Source organism: Varanus komodoensis, unplaced genomic scaffold (genome assembly GCF_004798865.1).
Source record: "Varanus komodoensis strain SLA01 unplaced genomic scaffold, ASM479886v1 scaffold8, whole genome shotgun sequence".
NCBI lineage: Eukaryota > Metazoa > Chordata > Lepidosauria > Squamata > Varanidae > Varanus > Varanus komodoensis.
Window position 1 is genome coordinate 21,846,527 of NW_025336481.1, and position 18,387 is coordinate 21,864,913.

General features: G+C 39.1%; 1 protein-coding gene across 2 annotated transcripts in view; it reads left to right on the forward strand.

Moving 5' to 3' along the window:
• Positions 1 to 18,387, forward strand: part of ANKS1B (ankyrin repeat and sterile alpha motif domain containing 1B) — a 325,003-nt gene that overhangs the window by 40,280 nt on the left and 266,336 nt on the right. For both annotated transcript variants that reach the window (XM_044454764.1, XM_044454762.1), the window contains 3 exons: positions 819 to 920; positions 7,458 to 7,574; positions 11,878 to 12,053. In XM_044454764.1, the coding sequence (XP_044310699.1) occupies positions 819 to 920; positions 7,458 to 7,574; positions 11,878 to 12,053 (395 nt within the window). The remainder of the gene's footprint in view (positions 1 to 818; positions 921 to 7,457; positions 7,575 to 11,877; positions 12,054 to 18,387) is intronic.

An 18,387-nucleotide genomic window follows, 5' to 3' on the forward strand; every position in this document is an offset into this window, starting at 1 on the left:
GCCTACCATGTGCATGTCTAGCTTATCCTTGAACACCCTCACTGATGAGGCCTGAACCACCTCCCATTCCATACCCTTGGGGTCCTAAGATAATGGGTGTTTACACATAATGACAACTTACCTTTGAATAAACTATGTGGGATTCATGAAACAATCCGCAGTGCACCTGGGAGATCATTAGGCTAATCATGGGTCGTTCCCTCTCCTTCCATCTTGTCCTGTGTGGGAAACCCTGGGGATTCCACAGAAGGGTCCTATGCACCACCATAATCAAGCCCTTTGATGCTTGCCACAGGTTTTCCCCTTCTTCTTTCATTCCTCCTATCCCAGAGATCGCATTTTATGATCTTTGATTTGACAGTTAGTGCCAAATACCATATTGGAGGGACTGGTTTGTTGCTTTCACTGGCCCAAAATGGCATTCCTCCTGATAGCAATCTTGTGAGAGTCATCTTCTATCAAATTGCAACCAGCACCCCTCATGGGCATTGACCCAGAGAAGTTGAGAAGAGCTTTTTTCTTGGCTTTGGTTTCTCCTAAGAGCTGTCAAAAAGTGAAGAAAGCTGTAAGTGACCATTGCTTGTGAAAAGAGGGTGGCCAGTAGATTGTAAAGGGTGGCTGCAAAGACCATATTGGAGAGGCTGCCTGCATATGCAATATGTAAGTCACTGATGCCTTAGGAGCTTTCCCCATGTAACTCCCTTGCTAGTGACCTGTCTACCAGAAGGTCTTTTCCACTACATGCAACCCTCCTTCAGCCACTATAAGGATAGTGCTGTTAATTATTCCATAATACAGTTTTATTTTTTCTATTTCAGGAATTGATGCAAACATAAAGGACAATATAGGTAGAACTGTTTTAGATATTCTGAAAGAACATCCATCTCAACAGTCACTCCAAATTGCTGCATTACTTCAAGGTAAACAGTTTATACAAAGCATATAAAAGTTATGATTTCATTGCTGTTGTTATATGACATCAAGTTGTCTCTGACTTATGGCAACGCTACAAAGGAATATCTTCCAAAATGCCCCGTTCTTGACAGCACAGCTCAGTTCCTGTAAACTCAAGACTGTGGCTTTCTTTGTGGCTTTTCTCTTCTTCTGCCTTCTACATACTTTCCCTAGCATTATCAACTTCTCTAGTAAGTTCTGCTTTCCCATACTATGGCCATGACAGCCTTTCATCATTTTCGTTTCTAGGGGAAATTCTGGATTGATTTGTTCTAGGATCCACTTGTTCATCCTTCTGCTAGTCCAGGGTGTTCATAAAGCTCTCCTCCAGCACAATGCTTCAAGCACATCAGTATTCTTCCTGTCATCTTTCTTCACTGCCCAGCTTTCCCTCCCATACATAGTGACTAGGTAAACAATAGTGTGTGTGATCTTGGCCTTGGACTCTGGTAAAGCATCCTTACACTTTTTTTGTAGTTCCTTCATCATTGCCCTTCCGAGTCTCAGTCTTCTTCATATTTCTTGGCTGCAGTCTACATTTGAATTAATGACTGAGCCAGGGTATGTAATGCTTTTCACAATTATATTGTCTTTGTTGTAGTCATTCATTGTAATCAAGTTGCATAATTCTTCTGCTGTCATTATCTGCATTATCTAGTGTTCAGCTGTTATCCTGCTTTTGCACTTCCTTCTTCCACTTTCATCAGGAGTCATTTCAATTCACTGCTCCTTGCTGCCAGTAATATGGTATCTTTTATATATTTCAGATTATTGATGTGTCTTCCACCACTTTCCTCTGATCCTAATCCAACTTTCCTTTCTGTTCAACCGATAGGAAAATAAATACATCCTTGTCTGATGCCTTTGCATATAAGAAAACATTCCATTTTTCCATACTCTGTCCTAGCAGTAGGCTACACATGAGACACACCAGTTCCTTTCAGAACCACCCATAGCTTCTTATGATCCACATAGTCAAAGACTCTGCAGTCATCTATAAAACATAGACTAATCTTCTGAAATTCTTTGATGCTATCTGGTAGCCAATGTAAGGCATTTCTCACACCATATAGGGTAAAATTCTTCATTGCAACCTTGAACAGTGGCATGGGAAATTAGTAGAATGATCCTGTAGTTGCTGAACTCTTTTGCATCTCATTTCTTGGGGACTGGAATAAGTGTTGAACATTTCCAGTTTGTGAACTGTTGTTTTGTTTTTCATATTCATTGGCATATTCTTGTTAGGATTTGGACTGATTCAGTCTCTGATGCTTGACATAACCCTTTTGGTATCCTATCTACTCTGGGTGCCTTGTTCCTTCCAGGTGCTTTCAGAACACTTGTCACTTCACTTTCTTATATTGTACGTCCTTCTTCATAGGATTCCTCTTTGAAGAAGCTGGATGTTCCATTTCTTGCTTTATGGTTTTCATTCTTCCTTGATTTATACTTATCACATCCATGTTCTAATTGTATGTGTTATGCGTCATCAGACTTTCCTTTTACTTCTGTGCATGTGAGCCACTGTACATCCTTTCAGCTTTGATTTTGTTGCATTATTTGTGACAGTACTATCTGTACTTATCCTTTGCACTTCCCTGGTAGTTGATTGAGTGACTTCTTACCTGGGAGTTTCATTCTCTAACACTTATCTTTTGTTTCATTCCGGACTGTTTCATCATAGGGTTTTCAAGGTAAGAAGATTCAGAAGTGGTTTACCATTGCCACCTTCTGCAGAGTGCTAACCAGAGCTAGCTTGAATATCACTGTTATTGTTTGTGAAAGATCTTCTTCCACTGCTGCCTTCAGCTACCATTGTTACCCAATAGCTGCCCTTCAGAAGTTCCTTCACCCCCATCACCATTAGAGAGATCTGGTGATGTGACAAAAACTCCTGAAGAAGGTGAATGCATCTTAGTCTGGTGTCTCCACTTTGACCATTCCACCTTAGGTGACACTGGTAGTTGACTAGCCTACTGAGAGAGCCTTGACATCCCAGTGCCATTGCTCCTGACTTCTCTGATATTCCCAAATGCCCTCACTATGTTAAGGTGTGCATCCAAGAGGTGGTATGCTTTAATACTTGCTTATGGAACATGCAGTATTCATTTTGTTTCCATTCAAATTGTTCTCAGAACACATGCCCAAACATTATTGTCTAAATATAACACCTGCCACCTCCTGCATGTTTAGTGTAGTGTAGAGAATGTATATCTAGGCAAAACTTGAACAAAATCCTCTCCTACTTCCCAAATCCTTCAGTCTTACAGACGGGGTGATTTTGCTGCTTTCTTGGCACAAGAACTGGAATTTCTAATTTTCCAGGGGCATGAAAAATCCTACCCTAACCTTTACTCACCTGTTAGGCTAGATAACAACTAGTAATAGTGCTGCCATACACTGCTTTCCCTTCCAGCAAGATGGATATGAACAACCCTGAACTACTTTGCAGTGCTGATTTAACCCGTACTAATCAATAGTGCTTCCCCACCCCAAACTCAGTCATACTTAGACTTAATTTACATTGTTAACTGAGTTTTGTAATGCTTATAAATACAGCTCAAAAAAAACCCTTTCCCCCCTTTTTTGCATGCAATAAAACATGAGCTAACAAGAACATGCTCATGTCATTCATGTTATCTGTTGTTTGGGACTGGATATACCACTGACCAGTCACAGTGACATTAAAATTCTGGGTTTCCCCAGTATTTTCTATGAGTAATAATCACTGTTCCACAGAGTAGACAAAAGCAGGGGTGGGGGATCAAAATGAATCAGGGAGCCTCTTTTGCAGATAGGTACTTTACACCTCCATCTAACCAAATGTTAATCATAGCTGGATCTTCCCTCATTGGCAAAACACATTGATAGATGGTTGCAGACTTATTTCTCAAAAAAAAAAAAAAAAAAAAAACAATTGACCATTTCTTACAAAATAATTGAAACGGTGCCTGAACGTTTCCCCATCAGGGCCTGAGATTTGCTGTCTTTCTTATTTAAAAGCTGGGAAACTAGACTAGCTAGTCAGTGCCTTGCAATGTTGCACAATAGACTACATTCCCCATAGCTTGGTAGCTAATCTGGCAGTACTGCAGCAGAGCTAAGTTCAAAACTTTCTAGAGCTAGGTGTCAAAACTTGTTGGTAATAGTTCTATCCCAAGCATTCAAGTGCATGGCCCTGCCTTCTTACTCTTTTCTTTCTTGATGAAATAGTAGTTGAATTGGATGGAATGTTTTCTCTTAGAAAAAATTGATATGCTAAAATTTTCTTCTGCTCCTTGGTCTGTGTGCATCACACTTATGGGCGCTGCACCATCATGAAACTTGTTGTTGGAAAGATTTCATGACTGAGAGTGTTTTGGTGGGAACTCCTCCCCCACCCTGACATTCAAGTATATATAGGAGGGGTCCCCACTGTTCCCTCAGTTCTTCTTGACCACCCTCTCTGGTGCCTGAGGAAGTTTTTTCTATCTGTAAGCTTGAGCATCTTTCCTTCTTTACTATGTCTACTAAAAATGTTATTCTACAAATCTGTTCCATTTTTTTCATCATTCATTCATCCATTCTTTATTCTACTTTTCTGAATCATTACCCATTCACCCACCTTCCACTATCCATGTCCATGTCCAACTATGTATAAAATTTCCTTGTCTTCCCTCTGATCTTTCTCCATACCCACTATTTCTCCTGCTTTTTCTTTTCCTCTTAGCTTCCCAATATATCTAAGATATCTTTTCAGAAATGCATGAGGCGCAGCAGGAAACTTCTGCTGACTGAAGGGTATTCCTTCTGTGTGTTCTGCCTGGGCAAGGGGGCATATTGTCAGTCAATAAGTCCAGTGTCATCACTTCACAGAGCAGGCCAGAAGGAATAGGGTGGATTGCAGAACTCTGGAACCAAGTGTTCAAGCAAGCAGTGGATTTCAACAAACTGTTGAAGCTAAGCCACCCTTCTACTTCTGAGCCTCCAACCTCATCTCAGTACATGCCTGCTGTGGCTAGTGCTCTAACCATGGGCCAGTATACACCACTGACACCAGGGGCATCTTTGAAGATCTCAGTGGAAAAGAAGTTGGCTAATACAGCCAAGGAGTCAGAGTTGAAGGAAGCTGTGAAACTTACAGGCTACAAGTGGTGTTCCAAGAAACACTATTCAGATTCAGTCAGAAGACATACTTTGATGCGGATTGTCCCAGAACAGGGACCATCAGTACCTAGTCTGAAACCATCTTGGCCTCCATATCAGATGGGATGGTCCAAGATATATCTCCAACTGCTTGACCTCCTTCTGAATCCTGGGTACCATGACAGCCAGTTGCTCCCTCTCCATTACATCTGCAGTCTACCTTTGCTGGATCTGACTACTGTAGGGACTACTCCCATTTTCTACTCTTTGATGGGGCCAGACACTTGATGTTGATACTGAAAAAGATGGCTCCTTTAATGCACATTCTCAAGGGCTGCTGGTTGGGCTTCAGAAAAATCAGAATGACACTGAGAATGGGGAGAAGAGTTAGGGGGCTGGGAATGTGGGTAATCCTGAGACACTGAGATGGGAGAAGCAGACAGGCTTATCTCAAGTCCAGTCATCTCAGGCAGGCAGGCAATCTTTAGGAATAGCTGAGATGTACAGTTGGTGGGAGGAGACTTGAAGCAGAGGAATTTCTCAGACTCAGATGAGGCAGGCACAGCTCTTGACCCTATGATGCATCATCAGTAGAGAAGGGCAGCCCAATCAGAATGCAGAGAATAGGCATGCTCGTTTTCAGAAGGCCTCTTCAGAAGGGATGGGGTCCAGGCATGCTCATAAGAAGAGTTCCTGGAGTTGAATACTGGAGTGCAACTTCAGATGCCTCATGTTGGGAGTGAGAAGAATGGCTGCTTTGGGTACTCATTTTCAAGGACTGCTTGTTGGATTTCAGAAGATTCAGAATTGGAATGTGACACAGATCAAAGGGGAGTTGGGGAAGATGGGCCATGCTGAGATTCCAAGGTGAGGGAGGCAGGCAGGCAGTTCCTGGAAATGACCAAGATATACACCTGGCAGGAAAGGACTCTGAGAATGAGTGTTCTCAGGCACAGGTCAGACAGCTCTGGCTTTTCACCCCACGATACAGCATCAGCAGAACAGGGTTGCCTGGGTAAAGGATCAGTGTGCAACAAGGAGGCATGTTCATTTGCAGAAGGTCCCTCCTCTCATAAGGAGAGTTTCTGGAGCCGAATACTAGATTGGGTTCAACAAACTGCTCAGTGCATGCTCAGAGATTCATTCTGGGTAATTTGTGCTTTTGGGTGAATAACCTAACACTTTGCAAGGAAAATTGTGGCTTTGAATACCTGAAGGAGAAACCTTGGCTTCCACTACCAGAATCCATCCAATGGATTGGATGGTGGACCCACTGCCCCACCTTAACCAAAGGAATTCTGTATACCTCTCCTGAACTGGCTTTCATGGTAACAACAGATGCCTGCCTGTCCAGATGTGCAGCCCACTGTGGTTGCAGTGGGCCATTGCAGCAGTCTATAAAGAAGCAAGTAGGAAGTAGAATACATTTGTATTCACAAGTTTGCAGTTCCAGAAATGTGCATTTCACCTACAGAAGTTATTTTCTTCCTTTAGCCTAGCATGCACATTTGGGGTGTGTGCTTGGAAAAATGTATATGAGTGTGGGTTATTGTGATTAAATTCATCTGTTTTATTCTTAATTATAGCCTTTGTTAAATGTCTGTAATGTATTTTATTATTCATCATGTACAAATGCTATGAACATTGCCATTTTAGCAGTCTAAATAGCAGTATAAATAATTGTTATACTAATAGCAATTTTCAGAAAAGTTGGGATTTAGAATTGTTACTTGCTGAAGCAGAATAAGGAAGTTTCTAAAAAGTGAAGATGAGAAAAAGATATTTGTGAAGGAATATCTTCTATTATATATTATTATTTATTATAAGTTTGTATGCATGCATTTATTTATACTGAATATTCAGTTTTGCAAAGAGATCCCTATCTGCATCTGGATATACCTCCCAGCCACATTCTTTGATGGAACCATCAACTGATATAGATGGCAATGTGTGTCCTATCTGGCACTTTGCGGACAACTGGAGCTGGATTGGCCCTCATCTTCAGCAGATGATGATTATTATTATTAATTACATTTCTGTACTGCCTGTAGCTGAAGCTCTCTGGGTGGTCTCCAACATTAAGTGACCTATCCTGATTTCAGCTAGATTTGATCCTGCTTAGCTTCCAAAATTAGGCAGGATCAGTGCTTAGATCTCACTATTGCAGCTGGTACAAAAGACTACACTCCTAAACACACTTAAACTTAGTGAAATATCTGAGTGAACATATGTAGAATTTGATTTCATGCCTCATGACAGTCAAATTTAGTGTTCTGTAATACTCAAAGATACATCATGAGGTTATGTGGGGAAAATCTAAAAATAATTCAATGAATTGAGATATCATCACTTTTCTCATATTTCTTTACTTATTACAGAGTACACAGAAACAGGAAATGCAGTTGTACCAGAAGAATCCATTCAGGAATGCCCCGTGCCAGATCACCCATCTTGTGTTTTATCTCCAGAAGTTTCTCCTACACAAACAACAAAAAGTAAATATTTTACTTCCTCTAAATATATTGCATATTAAAACATGTTAACAAAATAATGAAAGTCATATTCATTGTGAAATTTTGCTTCTTATTTAGACCAACAGATCTGCAATAACTATGTAACTTAAATATATTATTCCATGCAACCATAAAGCATGTAAATGTCACAGCCAGTAGTTCTTTATGCATTTCCAAGTTGTTATTTAAGGCTAACGAAATGACTTCTGATTGTTTAGTATTACGCCTTATTTGTCACATCATAAGTGATGTTATGGCCAGTTCTTCTTCTGAAACCTTAGCTTAAAAAGAGGGGTGGGGGGAGATAATATAAGAGTTGGCAAAACTAGCTTCCTAACTTCAGTACACTGAAGCTAAATACTTCATCTACACAAAATGTACCATGTGCATAATTTCAGTGTGACTCTGCTATAGAAGTGCCCTCACAGCATAACACGTCTACCTTTCTTCTGAAAGCAGCTTCAAGACAACCTGTTCTGATTTAAATGAAACACTGAATTTTCAGGCAGTTCTCCCTAGTCCTTAAAACTGAGCTCTTTATATGGTACTACTTGATACAGCAATTTTCAAGGTTTTTAAAGGAAGTGTTATGGAAGCACTAAACTAAGTAGAAAAGCATGTTGGGAATTTGAAAAAGCAAAATCAAACAATCCATACAAATAAATAGGTATCACTTTTGTTCTGGAGGCCTCAGTTGTGTTGACTGAGGTGTGAGAGTAAAGGAAGCAGAGTTCCCTTCTGTTAAAAACACCATATCTGTTTCTCCTTGAATTTATACCTGCCTGTATCATTATTAAAATCATAGGCCAAATGGTTTGCCAAGAGAAACAATAAAATTGTAGGATTTTTTTTTAAAGGAATACCCCTACTTAGAGTTCTAAAATATCTGGAAATTATGAAGTCATGGGGAAAAAATAGACATTTGGGGAAAATTTGGAAAACAGTCATTTTACTACATTGGAAACACAAAATATGTAATGTACAACTTGTTTTGGCATATTAAAAGTACAGTATATTCAAACAATAATTACAAAATGAATTTACATTTTAAAAATATTTATGTAGTTTTCTGTGTCCTGAATGGTAGGGAACACCTGAACTGTAAGAAACCTGAAAGGTTTTGCCAATTTATGAGATACAGGGAAAATGATAAAAACACAGGAAAATTTTAGTATTAATACCACAAAAAAAAAAACAAAAAACAAAAAACCTGTATCTCTGGTCCTACACCTTTCCAGTGCCAAACATACATAATGCATTCATTCCCATAAAATGGACTGCAAGGGAAAAAAAGGTGGGGGGAGAAGTTGAACCAAGATTCAGTGAATACAGGTGAAATTTAATCAATCACATTTTCTGAACTATTGTCATCAGTTTCACTTTTTACTTCTTCTGTGTCTACATCTTTGTCATCATCATAGCTATGGACGTCTAAAAACTGAATGGCTGCCTGGTATGAAACAAATTTCTCTTTCCTGTCACATGTCAATCTATTACTTGATTTGCTGTATTTCAAATAATTGACCAGTTTCTTTCACATACTGCAGAAGATAGAGGAATCTGAAGTGGGTGGGAAGACGAGTCAGAGACTGTGTTGTGCAAAGGCCCTGCCACCATTTATCAGACGATAGCTTCATAAAGTACAGCATTACTTGGGGTTCAGGGTATTTTAAGATCCCCAGTGATTACTATTTCTTGAAGAATTTCTTTGTTGTTGTATTTAGTAAATTTTCAAAGCAGATCACCACTACACCCCTTCAAGTTTCACTACGGAACTTCAGTACCTGTATTTTATTCTTTGCATTTTTCTTATTGCTTCTTCTTGAAGACATCATCTACAATAGACATCTTCAAAAGTAGCTTTTACATGTTTTATAACTTTATTTGTTCATCTATAATTTTTTTGGATCATGTCTGGTTTTGTGCTGTCAGTAAGAAGCAAGTTTTAACCTATGACATGCACAACTTATTGCAGTAATGTGTGGATATGTATCCATTATTATTTCCCATGCTATGTTCATATTATTGGGATTGTCTGTCAGCAAAGCAAATACTTCAGTATTCCCAATTTTCTGTAGGATTTCTCCTCTTTTACAACTGATACAGTGTGGAGTCTTTCTATTCAGTCCTGTTTTAATCCTTCTGTATAAAACTGGTTGAGGTTTTCTTATCACAAGGTTTATTATACCTTCTCTGTCTCATCCATCTGTGAGTCTGTCTAGCTGTAAGTACTGCAAGATACAGGACTTTTAAATTTTTCCTTCCATGGAATCCTTAACATATTCATATTCTGACTTATAAAGAATGTCTGTTGGGTAATTGGTAAGATGGTCTTAGCGATTTTAAAGTTTCCTGCTAATATGCATTATTGGTTACTGACAGTGGAGTTCCAGAAGAATGTTTCTCTTGCAAGAAACTTTGCAAGAACTTGGTCAATTTTTTCCTGAATGTCAGATGTCATCTTGTCTACAAGTGAAGCTACTGGGCTTTTGAAGTGGGAGTGATACAGTTGTTTGTGATGTTTGTTTACTTGAAGATGCTGTTGCTGATTGAGGAATGCTTTGTGATTATGTTGGTTTTATAGAAGGAACAGAAATACAACTTCTGGAATGAGAACATTGGTCAAAGCTACTTGTAATTTCATCAGTATGGGCCTCCTCATTTGGATTTTAATGTTTGCAGGACGTGTCTTACATGATACAAGGATATGTTTTGTCATCCTAGTTGCATTTTCAAATGCTTATTCATTTGACAGTATTTGCAGATTATGTTTTATTTGCTCGGAAGAACTTGTAGTATGGAAATACCACCATTTGCTACATGTTGATTTCACCATTTTTTCTGAGGGGAGGGAAACATAATTTAGTGGCTGACTTTCCAGGAGCACTAAAATATGGTGGGGGGGGGGTGCAGCAAAGCATCAGATTAATAGGTATTAAATTCTTATTTACAGAAAAATTATGAAGTTAAAAGAATTCAGTGAAAATACTGTTTAATTTTCTGAATTCAGATATATTTAAACACGTATGTTTCAAATAAGTTCACTTTCAGCTCCTTTTTAGCTTTAATTTTCCTGCAAACTATACCAACAAGATGAAGCCCACAAGCAAAGAAGAAATTAAAACCTTCCTTCTCTTGCAACAATGGCAGTGCCCCATAAAAGCAGAAATACATTTCATGCTTCAATTTGAGATCAGTTGAGATCTCAGATCATAACTTAGGACTTCCTTTTCCTCAGTATACATGAATTGTAATGATCCATTACTATGCTTCGTCTTCCATAAATATCTGTTCCATAGCTTTTTTGAAAACAGACATTTTGGGGAAGTAAATATATGAATCTCTTACCTAAGACATTCAGCATTCTGAAAGAAAATGTTCCAGAATCCAAGGGTTATTTTTTTCAGCATTAAAAAAAAAAACTTGGAAAAAAACCCCCTTTTTTCTAATTTTTATTTTTCCCCCTCTGGGCCTTCACATCTCCGTTCTTACACATGTGAAGCAAGCTACATGCTGTTCATCTTATTAAATCTGTATGATATGGTTCCCATGAAGTGGTTATGCAGTTTACCTGGTGTAGACATAATTTTTAACTGCTAGAGAAAATATATTTTCTCTTCTACAAAAAGGCAGTTAGGAGATTCTGAAAGCTGGTCTACTGAAACCTTATTGCTCCATTTTGGGAAAGATCCATTCCCTTTTTGGTTCATATGACAATAGTGCACAAAGTTTTCAGCATGAAAATCAGTAGAAAGAAAGATGCATCTGTGCATGTGTAGTTTCTTCATTTATCTACGAGTGAAATCAACACATCCAACCTAGTATGGGGATCTGCAATTTGGGAAAAGGAATAGTGTAATTAATCAGGAAAGAAAGTAATTCATTTTTGTGGAGGATTTCTAAGGACACGCAGAATGTAAACTGAAAAAATAGATCTTAAAAACAATATTTGAGTAGTTTCTGTTTTTCCAGCAAGACCAACCATCATGCATGTGTCTTAAAGCACTACACACAATGTCCGTTCTTCACCATTGATGAATACTATTGGCTAATAAGTTGAGCCACCAAACATCTTTTGCATTCATTTTACAGGGATCAAATGAAGAGGACCTAAGAGAAAGAAGAGCTAGGTTAGGGGGAAGAAAGAGTAGATAGGACATCACATTGCCAGTATACATCTGTTTTTCAGATTAGACCATGCTTAGATGAGTATATTATGTATCACGTTGGGACTTAATTTCTTTGGCTTGGTATTCTGACTAATGTTGTTTTACTTTTCGTAAAGGTGAAGCTCTTACTGGAGAGTTATCAAAACTATTGGATGAAATCAAATTGTGCCAAGAAAAAGATTATTCTCTGGAAGAGCTGTGCCATGCAGTGTCAGACCATTATGTGGAAAATGTTAGCAAAGTATCAGAAGAAGAACCAGTGATGAATGGAAACCAAGCTAAATCTAATGTAGTAAGTAAGATGGGATATAGCTTAGCATCTGGCAATTAACAGCATTATTAAATTTTGTCTCATAGATATATTATTTATTTAAACATTTCTATCATGCAGCACTTATATAAGTATGGCATACAATATTATAATTAAAACATATAATAAAAATTAACTAGATAAATTATGTATATGTGTTCCTCAAAGAATAAGGCAGGCCCTGCTATACTTGTTAAAAAGGACCTTGAGGCTGTGAAGAAAGAGAGCAGATGTACTAGAATAGAAAGGATGCATCTAAATAGATAGATGAATCTAATGCCATTCAAGCACACGTCAGAATCAATGTGTTAGTTTTTAAGAGTTTATGTTACAAGATTTTTTGGTAGTTTTTGCCTCAACAGACTGAGAAGCTTATCCCTCTGGAAACTGGTAAAAACTTCCCCAGTAAATAAATGATTCTTAAATATTTTGACATTGAGCCAACCATGTAACTTTCCTTTACCTTCCAGCCTCCTCTGTTACCACCAAGCTTTTGTTGCAGAATGAGTGTGGGTCTAGAAATTTTGACTGGTCTTAGCTGTGATATCACATTGAACTTGGGAACTGTAAGGAGTGCTTCCAAGGAGAAGTGTAACTGCAGGGGAAAGTCCCTGCCACCTCTCTTTAGTCCGAGCTGTGTAGATGGGAAAAGAGCAGCATCGAGCATATTGGTGGAACTGTGGGCATAAGAGAACTTTACATGCAGAGATGTATGAGTATGGCATCCACCACTTTATATAAATTTATTTAGATTGATTCTGAAATTGTGTGTGTGTGTTTGTGTGTGTTTTATTTTACTTTATTGTAGCCTAGTGCATGACTTTTTACAGACCTGGGGTGGCTTATGTAAAGTCAAAGATGGTGATAAAATCACAACAGTCAATTTGAATTGGCTGTCAATTAAAGGTATGATCATATGAGGCTCCAACGTTTCTGTTGAAACATTGTTGAGAGAGGTGCTTCCCTCCCTCATTTCCTCTCCACCAGACTCAGGTGAAACACAGTTCATGTTTTAAAGATTACAAGTTACAGAGATGTCTAAATCAAGGTAGTATTGCTAGGATCCCTACAAAAAGGTTATTTTTTTTATCTCTCAAGAACAGGACAAAGACTTCATGGATGTTGTACTATATGGATAAAGATTTAGAGTCATATTTCTTCCAAAGATCCAGGGTTGGTAGCATTGTAAAGGGAAGCAACTAAGCTTGATAGTTTAGAAATTCATTTAAAAAATAAAAATAAGGCAATATAGTTACCTGTACAGCTTGTTCAACTGCATTTCGCTTCAGATTTGTGAATAGTTATTCAGGTGAACTGACTGACTACAGTAGTGGTATGTCATTTCCACCCCAGAGGCTCCCCCAATATGACCATGGAAGGCACTACAGTCAGAGATGTACTGCTGATGATGTGGTAGGGTATGTATGTGGCATTCTGGGGTTATATTGGAGATGTCCTTGGAATCGCAAGATGGCATGTGACCTTCTTTACAGAGAACAGTTCTGTATTTGAAAAAATGAGAGAATAGTCCTATATTTGAAGGGCAATTGAGTCCATTCCATTCAAAAGATAACTGCAAGAAGGGAAATTAGGAGCTCTGAAGTTACCTATGAATAGTTAACACCTGGAATGCAGATTGAGAAGGCACACAGCTCATATGGTCACAGTCTTCTCCACCATTGCAAGAGTGTATTTTTAACTGTGTTTTTCTGTTGTGTTTTTCTATTTAAAGTTTAGCAATTATTTCTAAATTAGCACCTATACATGCAAATTAGTACATGCAAATGTATAAATCTGTCCATGTTTAGTGATGTTCTTCCTCTTTTTTGTGTGTGATGTGCAGTGGCCTTCATATCTTGAATTTACAGAAAAGCCCCTTCAGTCTGTAAACACACTTTTTAAAAAGTCAAGATTGCCCCTATCAAAACAAAAGGACATTCATTACACTGGAACTGATGTAGTTAACCTGATGTATCAGTGGGAGGGAAACAGAAGCCAACCCAAAACATTTTTTGGGAGGAAGAGTCCCTCCCCACCTGTGCTGACAACTCATAGGAAGTGGCATTAGCTTTAATAGGATTCTTCCCACCTTGCACATACACCCAACATATTACTTTGTTATTTAGAGATTTCTACTCAGACTTTCATCTCAAGTGAGCGTCCAGATTAAAAGACAGAATAACAATGATATTAAAAAAAACATAAATCAAGAACATAGAATTAAATAAAATGACAGCAAGGAAAAGGCAACACAGGTCTGTTTCAAATAGTATAAAACCATAGCAGGAGATTAAAAACAGGACAGATCAAAGACATAGCACAGTTAGGAATTATTAGCTGCCACACTCAAAATAAGCTCAGTAAGGAAGAAAAATAAATCCTCAGGTGGGGTGTTTGCCTGAAAAGGTCCTATCTTACATCCCACCGATCTCTGAAGGTGACAGGATCTGAACCAAAGCTTCAATGGATAGATGTGCTTATGGAAGAAGCAGTCCATCATATAAATTGATCCCAATCTGTTTAGAGCTTTGAGGCAATCAGGAATTTCACTTGCCCCTAAAAATGACCTGGAAGCTACTGCAGATAAAACTGAGGTAGTATGGTATTTCAAGCAGCTCACACAACCACTGCAGTTTGTACCAGCTGAAATTTCCAATCGCCCTTCAAAGACAGTCCCATAAAGAACACATTGCAGTGATCTTAACCCAATGTGACCACTAAGTCATGAGTGATAGTTACCACATTTGTGTGATCCCACTTGGGTCTCCTGTAGCACAGTGTTGCTACAGCATCCATATCAGTTGCCCTCTTTCTTTTTTTACTGTGAAAATATCTGAGTGCTCTGCTTTATTATACCTACTAAAATTGATTCCTTAGCTCTGTTATGTAGTAAAACATTTAAAATATCTCATGCTTGGCTCTCTTGGAACACCAGTAACCAAATATCAGTTAAAGAATCAGTAGATTTTATTTCAACAGGAAATGAACACGGGCACCCCATGAGTGTCAATGGATCAGAGTACTTAATGAGCTGACATTCAAACACATTCATGTAATTGAAATAGGAGTCAGAAATATAGTTGTATAGTCTGACAGCATATTATAAGACAGGGTCTCCAAACTTGGGATTCCAAGTATGTATTAGTTAAGAGTTCAGGAGGATCCCAAGCAGAGGAGTGTCTGGTGCCAGCAGTGTTATATCCACAAAGTTATATCTTTTGCATCTGTCTTGCTTTTATGTGCGGGTGAGGCAACTAATTTCTTCTTCATAGACTTTGTGCATCACATATAAGGGTTCTGTGCCTGGGTGGAGCCTTGCTCTAGGCAACTTGTATAGCTGAAAAATATTTGGCAGGACTCCCACCTCTGCGGTGAGACTAGTATATCCCTACAAGTTCCTGCCTGTTTCCCTCAGTTCTTCTTCCGCCACCATTGTGGTAGCTTCAGGAAGTACAACTTATTTTATGGATATGTTCTTTAGGTAAGCTTATGTGTTCTTCAAGTATAATTTTAGCTTTATCCTATTGTTATTTCTATTATTGTTTATTATTGTAAGTTTAATTTTAATTTTGGCCTTGCCTTGTCTTTTTTTCTTCTTTTTTGTCTCATTCATGTAGTAATGGGTCCTTCTCAGGCATATGGCATTTAAGGCCCCTTTTGAAAGTATAAGCTCTGAAAATAAACTCCGTTCCATGGGAGGAACAATCTTTGTCCTTTCTGCCTGGGGCCACTTCCTCTGATCTGCTCAGCTAGGAGTCAGGAATCAGACAGATATATTACCATAGAATTAAAATTTGGTCCAGTATAGTTATGTTCAAATTAGCATGGCATTACTGAAGCATAACTCTGAGAATCTGTAACACCTGTTAATAATAATGGCTAAAAGTAATGAAAATAAGCAAAAACATAATGATAGAAACTATAGTGTAAGAACAGTGTAGACGAATAGGTTCATGGAACAAGCATTCATTTATTTGAGATGAATAAAAGGCTACTTTGTCTGCATAACCTACACATATTTCTTACCAGAGGATTAATTGGATTTGAGAGAAATTTTAAAAATCATATTTGGAAAAGTATTTTGACATTATGGTATGTCAATACAAAGCTCAGGCAGTCAGATTATTGTTCTAGTATCTATATTCCAATAGATGGCAGTCTGGTTTAATAGTGAACAGCATCAGCCCAAGCCATTCCACAGAACTACCTATAAAGGAAATTGATATTAGGAATCTTCAAGGGACAATATCTTTTGACTATTTTATGTACTAAAAGGAAAATGCTCTAGTTCCTTCTTTTAGGTTATACAGGTGCTTGCAAAGATTAAGGTAGAGCATTGCCAAGTGTTATTAAATTAACCCTATGCATTTCAGTATGCAATGCCCTGCTCAGATTCAGAACAAATGGCAGCTTGGTTGCACTGTTAAATGACTCGTACCAGCAGGGAGTGTGGGGGTATGTGAACCTGCTACATTTCCTGGATATCTTAGCAGATTTTACCATCTTCAGCCATGGTGCTCTTTTAAACTAATCATTCTAGGTTGTGGGTTCAGTACAATGCATAGTAGTAGTTCTTTTCTTTTCTGGAGAGTAGACTTCAAAAGACAGTGATAGGAAGGTTGCTTCCTTTGGGAAATGAACTAAGATGTTCGTCAAGATTCAGTTTAGTCTATCATGCTTTTAAACATCCACATGAAACAACTGAGTGTTGTTTCATGTGGATGTTATCAGGGTTATGGCATACAGTGTTATCCATTGACATATTCCATTAACAAAAAGCTTTCCTTTTAATGTCTTGTGTTAAGGCTTTTCATCTTCACACAATCTGTAAAATGCCAAGTTTAGTTTAAACAACCTGTGAGGTAAATTGGGCTGAGAGTCTGTGACTGGCCCCAAGTCACTTAGCAGGCCTGTGGGTTGAGTGGAGACTAGAACCCAGATTGCCTGGGTTCCAGTCCTGTACTCTTAACCGCTAGAGGTAAATAAAAGATATAGGTGTAATCAAGCTGCCAAAGCCATTTGGACGCTTTTATTTTGCTGTGTAATACAGGGTCACCTGATGAATTTATATGAGTACAGATGCAAAAATGTGCAAAATTAAAGCAGATCCTTCCTTTATATTACTTGTCAATCAGTAGAATTTGTTTCCCTTTACTGTTATTAAAGAAATAAAAATAGGCTTTTAAATGTTATTAATTAATAATATTATTAAATAAAGAGTTATTGAATAAATAGATAGCAAAGCTATCTGTGTTTAGACATCTAGGAACCATACTAGATCAACACCAGCACTACCCTAATTATATAGCTAGGCAGGTACTTAGCTGTACTGGTTATGAAAAGTACAAATTTATGTTTTTATCAATATAGACCAGTGATGGCGAACCTATGGCATGTGTGCCACAGTGGGCATGCAGAGCCCTCTCTTTTGGCATGCAAGCCAAGTTGCCCAGTATCACCCTATGCACATATTTGGAAAGAGTAACGGTGCCAGGCGATGATGTCACTCGTTAGCCACGATTTGCTGCAAGAGGTGGCATCAAACAGCTGGCCAGAGGCAGGTGCAACAACTGTGGCGGGTGCGCCAGAAAAGGAGCAGGTGAGCAGTGAGCGGGCATGCCGAGCGCTGATGGCGGCACCCTCCTCCTGCCTCCTCCTCTTCCTAGCCTGCAGCATGTGAACGGCTGCCCAAGCTGCTCTCCTAGCACAGTGGCAGGACCCTGCTGACTCGGTAGCTGCAGGCATAGCCAGACAGCTGCGCGCACGCCTGCCTACACGCATGCTCTTGGGCCGGGCTCCTGGGCTGGTAGCCGCAGGGTGGGGGACCTAGGTGAAGGGAGCGAGTGATGGGAGAAGCAGCAGCAGCAGCTGGAGTGAGGCGGAGAGAGAGGACACCTGGGATCAATATGGGGAGGGAGGCCAAAACAAGGAAAAGTGGAGGCTGGAACTGCTGTGAAGCAAGAGGATTGGGCACGTGACAGGGACCCCCATCCCCACTCAACCACTTGCCAAGGCTTGGCAGTGCCATGGGTTGCTTCAAGAAAAATCCCAACAGACGCATGGAAGGGATCAGCAATAGCCTCTCCTCACCTTTAGTTTAGGTCTCTCTCCCCCTCATTCCACCCCTCTGGTACACTTTCAAGTGCCACTGAAGCTCCTGCAGCATTCCCGGTGGCTGGTTTGGGGATGTGCATGCCTGGGCGCAAGCAAGCCCAATATCCCCCAACTTGGGGATGCTGAATGTGAACATGGCTCCTTCTCTCTGTTACTGTGTTTTTCTTTTAAGACAAAAGATGTGAATGTATGAATTGGTTTT